The sequence below is a fragment of the Ascaphus truei genome, chromosome 2 (genome assembly GCF_040206685.1).
Source record: "Ascaphus truei isolate aAscTru1 chromosome 2, aAscTru1.hap1, whole genome shotgun sequence".
NCBI classification, from domain to species: Eukaryota; Metazoa; Chordata; class Amphibia; order Anura; family Ascaphidae; genus Ascaphus; species Ascaphus truei.
In genome coordinates, this window is record NC_134484.1 from 245,807,233 (window position 1) to 245,815,064 (window position 7,832).

The window sequence follows — 7,832 nt, forward strand, 5'->3', positions numbered from 1 at the left end:
GATCGAAATATAGTCAATAAATCATGACCTGCCATGAAAAAGTTACAGGGGAAAACTGTCCCACTTCCTTGAGTAAAATGTATTTTATCCTGTTAACATTCACCGGTTTGGTGACTGAAGTATCTAAGATCACTTTCAAATGCCCTTTTTAACAAGACCAGAGCAAAAGGCCACTCATTTTCACTGAACAAAAAGCCACTGGAGAGAGATCAGTTTGTCAATACCAACTGGTAGGGCAATTCTCCATATTCACACTCATCGTCCTATCTGAGTTGGCAGATGTTTAGACAAGATTTTATAAATTGTTCAATATCAGCCCATAATGAACCCCAACTGACCACTCCAAAGCAACTAAAAGCATCCAGGATCTCCCCCGCTGGGATCTAATAATGCTCTCATGCTGCAACATTATTAATCATGGAATAAAATAGATGAGGCTCTTGAAAAATAAGTGTATGATTGATTAAAGGGCAATCTAAGAAGCTATTATTCTTGTTTTATTACCGTATGCTATATTCACTCAATTTATCTTTGTGGGAAAGAAATGATTGTTCATTTTTTTTGTTTTCCACAAGCTGCTACATCACATTACCACTGCTAGTTATCTAGTGATTTCACTGAAAGAGATAGCCGCCCTGGCTTTGTTTAGCATCCATACTGTGTCAGCACCATTATCTTTTCTTGATGAGTAATTCGAAACGTTTATACACATGGTTACAGCCCATTTCGGATAGAGTGCATTGGGGAGCAAAATCCCAAGTATGTTATGTGAAGTTTCATGAAATGAGATTGGGGAAAAACACTTTGTGTAAAAGTATATTTTGACAGATAGAAATGCCATGATCAACAGATAAATTAAATAAATGCACGACGGATATATATGTGTATGTCGTTATTTACATGTATAAATGTATAAAACTTTAAATATGCCATATTAAATATGAATATAGCCCTTTTCACCCACCATATCTTACAATGTGTGTGTATATATATATATATATATATATATATATATATATATATATATATATATATATATATATATATATATATATATATATATATAATATCACAACAAACATGTTAGTGAAAACAAAAGAATAATATATAAAATGCAGCTTGCTCTTCAGACTAATCTGTGTTTATTTACAATTTAGGATATAAATTAGTAAAGAATACTCGTTAACAATCAAGAAAATTGATAACCGTCATATTTGTCAAATAAAAACCAGGCAGAATTTATTTACAAAAAGTTTCAGATTTCATTGCAATACAACTTGCATAAATTACTAGAAGCTTTTATATCATCGTTACAAAAATAAATATCAAATCTGCTTTCGTTCATCCCACATTTTAAGTACTCGAGTTCATCAATCACGAATTCTTGTCTCTATTTACATCTTTTACAAATATGTATTTTTTTTATTTGTCATTCTTTACAATAAATTTTATCACACCTATAGAATATATATATATATATACCGTGGCAATGAAGTGATCAAGTCAAGATATCCTGAGAAAAAACAGATTGTTTGCAAAAGTCACAATATACATTAGGGAAACTATACTATACCAAGAATGTCACATACTGTATGTCGAACGAAACTCTCATATTTGTTCATTTATTTAAGAGTAGTCTGTAGATGTAATAGTGCTCTGTGGGTCTTCTTTTATACAGTGGCACAAGATGTGATCCGGTTTTAGATATGTTAGACTTATTAGCTCGGGGAGAGATGATGGCTTGCTGACTTTTTTCAAAGCAATTGTGACACCTACCTGTGAATCAAGGGAAAAACCAGATCACCAAAAATCCTTCAGTCACATACTAGTAACACTATTCAGTTACCTTCCTGTCCAAATCTTAACTATCGTAATGTTTCCTTCTTTTGATTTTTATTTTATTTTCACATTCACTTACAATGAATATGACATAAATAACATAAGCAGAATGCGGTAAAATATAGTAAATTTTCATATAGGAGGTAGCTAATACAACGTTATCCTTTGGATGGCAATTCTAACCTGTACTTCTTTTTATTAAATTGAATCCAGTGGAATAAAATGCTGCCCTTTAAAAATAGATCAAATTTTGTACTTTAAAAAAAATATAAACTTTGTTTTTATTATATATCAGAGTAAAATGCAATACAAATACCAATTCTGTACTTTTTCAACATAAGGTTATTTAAAAAAAAAATCAAATTAAAATGTTGTAATGAAGTACTATAGATATATTAAGCCCCCCCAAAAAACATAGAATTTGTTGATTTATTTTATAACCAGAGGTCTATGTAATGAAGCAAGAAAGGAACATTAAGGGGGTTTAGAGCTGCACAATATGTGTTGGACCTTGTTCCAAATAATCAGGGCAACAGAAAATGTTCTCACTTACTTGCATTGCTGTCTGATTGCACATCTATAAGTATGGTTGCACTCCTACTGTGCAGACTTCAGTAGGATCTGTCAAAATATAACCGTCAGTTAGTCACAGGACACAGCCAGCTAACTAGATTATATGTTCCAATTCTCCAATGGACTAAATCCACAGCCAGGAGGTTTAAGAGCTACATTACGTATAATCTATGTTTTAAAGAAATCTGAACAGTTTATTTAGAAAACTAAACAACAGTCTCTCTACCATTCAAACATGTTACTTAGAGAGTAACCTCATTTGGAATAATGTATTTTGTTGGAGTTTTGATTACTCATTTATTTTCAATCTTGATAAATAATAGTATGTATTTACTTTTTATGTGTGCACAAATGGCAGCTTTTAAATAGCAGCAATCTGAGGTAGCAAAAGTAAATGATAATAATAAATCTGGTGAGACAGATGTAACATACACATCCCTTTACCAGTTTGTGATTTGGGGGTGGGGGGGACTGAATCATGTTTATGCAAATGTGCACAAATTATACAAGATTTATACATTTCAGATCATTTAAAATGTAGGTTTTAATCATCAAATGTAATACACGTCGGCGGTGAATTGTGTTGAGAAAATAAACACCACACCTACCTTTTTTAGATTCATAGCTGGTTGACCTGTAATGTTGATCTAGCTGGTTGCTGGCAGTTTTTAAAGAGTCACTGGTGTGTTTGTGAAGAGAGCTGGTGTTTAGAACAGTTTGGCTTAGTCCCTCATTGGATGTCACTGCTGCTGAATTATAACGCAGGATTCCTTGGCTTTGGAGTGCATTAAAATTCCCATAGTTCGTATAGTTGCTGTAAAAAGGGGATGTGTAGTAAATATGCCTCCCCAAAATTGAAGATGAAGGATATGCAGAATTGTGAGAGGCAGCTGAAGAGGTCGCAGAAGACAAAGCAGGTGTGCAGCCATGGCCAATATTCTGATGCTTAAGATCTGACGTGGCTATTTCAGCAAGGGACCAGAGTTTGGGTTTGCTGCCTTGTGTCTGTGAACTTGGAGAAATCCTATTGTCCAAAGTCGATTTATTTGTGTTTCTGGGACTTCCCTCTTGCTGATGGTTCAGGACAGGGGCATCTACCCGAGTAAGTGGGGATGAGGTTACAGGTTTAGCGGGGAGCACTCTTTCTTCTTCATCACCCTCATCATCATCATCTTCATCGTCCTCATATTTGTCCTTAGACTCAGTACCCGATTCACAAAGATGATCCCCGGCTCTACAAGGCAACTTCTCTCCATCTGATTCAGCAGAGCAAGAGTGATCTGTCATGGAGTCTACATGCAAGCTAATACCTACAACAAAGCCATACAACAATGTCATGTTCAAACAGCTCTTGAAACCCACTATGCAGAGTGCATTGTACAACTAAATAAAGCACAGCTGATTGTGTTTAATATGTGGAGTAAAAATGCAAACCTATAATTTAATATAATGGGTATAACACACACAATTTTATATCTATATATACACACAAACTTATTTTTATTTTAAAATACGAAGATTTCTATACCTAAATGTGAAATCGACAGGTTTGCATCTTATGCACACAAATGTGTTAAATTCTTTTTTTTCCTGACACCGCTAGGTTAGTTCTGTAAAATATATATTTTACAAAACGTTCTAAAATCTAAAAAGTATGTATTTAAGCTCATGTGATGTACAAGACTAAACATATGGTTTGAAAATAGTCACCGTAGGCAACCAAAGGGTTACGTCAGGTCCTGGCCTGTTATTATTAAACATATGTCCTAGATCTTGGTACTCACCTTCATCCTCTGCTGACGTTTCATTGCTATCTTGGACCTTGTCTGAGTTTTCTTCTTTCCCTCTGTCCCCATCCCCGTCGTCTTCGTCTTCATCTTCGCTTTTATTCCGAGGTGCCCAGGTCATCTTGTTCTCTTTCTTGAGCCTCCTCCTGGCGTTGGCAAACCACGTGGAGACCTGGGTGAGGGTCATCTTGGTGATGATGGCCAACATGATCTTCTCGCCCTTGGTGGGGTAAGGGTTCTTCCTGTGCTCCTGAAGCCAGGCTTTCAAAGTGGCGGTTGCGTCTCTTGTAGCATTTTTCCTATACGCTGGGTCATTTAGCTGGTAGGGATAGGCAGGGCTGCCATAGGGATGATAGCTGATAGCCCCTGTCATGCCAGTTGTGTGTGCATCATAAGGAGAACCCTACAAATAAAGCAAAACAATGATCAAACCAGACACCATGTTACCGTCAAGGACAAATATTTGCTGGATTTCACAAGTTTTAATTGTGTGTGCTCACTTTCTTTTTGAAGAAAAGAGCACTCAAATCCTGTAATCTGCTGTAAGACTTGGGAGTCCATACATGTCAAATTTACCACAAATCATTTGTTTGTTTGGGAATATTTTTTTTTATTTTCCTGCTGATTTACTCTGTATTTTCTTGCGGAGTCCTAAATAGATTACAGCTGCTAAGAGAAAGCTATTATATTAAATGTGCACATCTCCATGTTGACTTGTTGTTTGCGGTCAAACAAGATTATTATATAGTTCACTTGAAAATTAGACAGACAGTTATTTTTTTAAAGGATCTACAGGTCGTTTTTAAATCCATTCATTCTCTAAACGCTTCAAAAGAGACTCCTCTTTTCTTTTATTCTGCGCTAGTAAATATAACAATGCCACCTTTGAGCAAGTCAGTGGTCTAATGCATTGTAAATCCAATTTGCAAATCAGAAGATATGCATGACTTCGAATTGTTCAACTGCAATGTCATTTGCATTTTAATTCGCTCTTCAGCGTTCAAATTGCCATTATTTAAGTCTGCATAATCTAGGAAAGTTCAAAATATCCCTAAGTAACTTGATAACTTTTACACGCCCAAGGAATCCTGTTCTTGTAGATGTCTCGTCTCATTTATTACTTAGCCTGATGTACTAAAAAAAAAACTACTACATAACTGCAAAGTGTGAAAATAAAGCGAACAATTCCTTTCATTGCACGACAATTTACACGTGTATATTGAATTAAATAGAAATAACTGTTAGTCCAGTTCTTCTGCACTATGTGTATAATACAACTCTAAAGTGTCAGAAGCAAAATATTTATAGAGGAAGCCTGCAATTAACGAGCTGGCAAATTGTATCCAGTAAGCAAACTGCACTACAAATAAAAAACATAATTTTAGTCCTTCTCCGGCTAAATCTTTATCAAAAACAGACATGCCCATTTTACATAATCAATAAAAAAAATGTTAAGAGCCCCCGCCACAAATGTTTTAAACATTAAATGCGTTTTGTAAAATTGTCATTAACTCATTCAAAGAAACTGAATATTTTAACGCAGAACATTAACTATATTAAAGTGTGAAGAACTCGGAGAAGAATTCATTTTAATTTCTAAAAGGTATCGAATAATTCATAAATCCACCTTTTTCCAAACATAAGCCACAAAGAGACACCCGATAGATATAATTTTATATTTATGTATTAAATGTATTTTAACTTTCCCTCCTTGCAATCACGGTACTTAGGTTCAGCTAGATACTTCACGTGTTTAACACACTTCTTTTAACAAGTTCACATCGAAAGGACAGACCATGATTATCAAAGTGAAAGTTGAAAGGCAAATTAACACTAAAATAATCAATTATCTGAAGGGGAGAGAAGTACTTCTGGGGAGCACAGACCCTGCCATCAAAAAATAAATAAATAAAGGAAATGAGACAGAAAGAAAGGGACAAATCCAGGAGTAATGGGAAGAAAATTAACTGAATGGGACACAGATCAGCAATAAAATGATCAGGAAATCTACAAGGAAAACATTTGATGAAGAATGATCTCAAACGAAGGAGGGGGGGGGGAGTAGCTGCAGCTAACATGTGTCATAGTATAAAAAAGAAGAGCGAATTAGGAAGAAAGAGAGTGACAGAGATCCAAAAGGAGAAGGAAAAAACGTATTTGCATTGGATCTAATCAATAAAAAAAAGGAAGATATCGTGGGAAATAACATGGAAGTGATAGAGATCAAGCAATTAACAAAAAAAATGAAGTGTGTAAGGAAGTGAGAGGGAGGAAGGGGGGAGAGGAGCAGAAAGCTGGGTGCAGGGCTCTTTACCATGTAGGAGGGGAATCCGGCCGGGTCGCTGGAGTACTGCAGAGGGCTGCTGAAGCCTGTGGCTGCCTGGGCGCTGAAGGCGGCGGATCCGGGGTAAGGGCTAAATGCAGAGCCGGACGAGGACCTGGCCACTAACTCTTCACTCCTAGGGGCCGCCAGCGCGGATGCCCCATAAGCCGGGCAGGAGTAGAGAGCCAAGGAGCCAGGGGGCTGGTAGAGGTAACCCTGAGGATAGGACATTGCAGCAGCAGGTTCGCCTGGCTGCAGCAGGAGAGGATCACCGGTGCTGGCTGAGTTACAGAGGGATCAGGGTGAAAAAAAGGGGAGGGGGGAGGGGGGAGAGGGGAGGGTGGGGAGCAGGGTCAATAAAGACAGAGCTGCTGCTCTTATTCTCGCTCAGCTGTTGGATTCTCGCTTCTGTCCTCACTCATGCAAGGAAATAATAAAAAGTGTCTCCTGCCTCCACCCCCCTCCCCTCTGGTGCACCCACCAGGCGGAGATCAATCTATATGGGTGATCATGTATAAGGTATAAATCCAATCAGAGAATTAGTCAAAAAGGAGTGAGTGGGATCGAGAGGGGAGAAGCAGATCATGAACTGGAGACAGTGGGGGAGTGGAGGAGGCACAGGAAGGAAATGTAGAGCAGACTCTGTGCTCTAGGTGCTCAGGAAAGTGGCTTCTGCCTATGGAGCTCTTGCAGTCAGCCAGCTCCCCCAGCGCCTGTGAGTATATTTTCTTTTCTTTTTTTTTTAGGAGGAGGGTGTAAACTGTACAGGGTATGAAGTGAGGAGTTGAGGGAAGGAGAGCTGGAGTTTCTAAGGGGCATTGGGAAACGGAGCTGTCCATCACCACTGTCTCATCTGCATATCCAGAGTGATCCGCCTACAGCCCTGCACATCCACCTCCCTTACATGTGCACAGAGGGGAGGGAGAGCAGCCAGGCAGGCTTTTGTAATGTAAGTAATCCTCTCTCCATTAGCCAGTCAGCACTTGCAGCGAGAGGATGGCAGCTTCTCAACCGAGGCTCCAAATTTGTATCTGTTTACGTGTGTGTATGTACATAAATACTGTGTGTACAGTATGTGTGTGTGTGTGTGTGTGTGTGTGTGTGTGTGTGTGTGTGTGTGTGTGTGTGTGTGTGTGTGTGTGTGTGTGTGTGTGTGTGTGTGTGTGTGTGTGTGTGTATATATATGCAGTATTTATGTACATATATCTAAATGATACATATTTATAATACTTGTATGTGTGCCCCCCCCCACACACACACAGACATGCAAGTAGGATACATATGTGGAATTTAGATATTTCGACACAAAT

General features: G+C 37.9%; 1 protein-coding gene across 1 annotated transcript; it reads right to left on the minus strand.

Annotated features, from left to right (window-relative positions):
• Nucleotides 1-1,163: 1,163 nt before the first annotated feature.
• Nucleotides 1,164-7,297, minus strand: IRX2 (iroquois homeobox 2). The gene is made up of 5 exons (XM_075586019.1): nucleotides 6,514-7,297; nucleotides 4,197-4,602; nucleotides 3,021-3,722; nucleotides 2,393-2,460; nucleotides 1,164-1,776 (listed from the first exon to the last, which is right to left on the minus strand). Exons 1-4 carry the CDS (start codon nucleotides 6,751-6,753, stop codon nucleotides 2,417-2,419), a joined length of 1,392 nt encoding a protein of 463 aa, XP_075442134.1. The 5' UTR covers nucleotides 6,754-7,297; the 3' UTR covers nucleotides 1,164-1,776; nucleotides 2,393-2,416.
• Nucleotides 7,298-7,832: the final 535 nt, after the last annotated feature.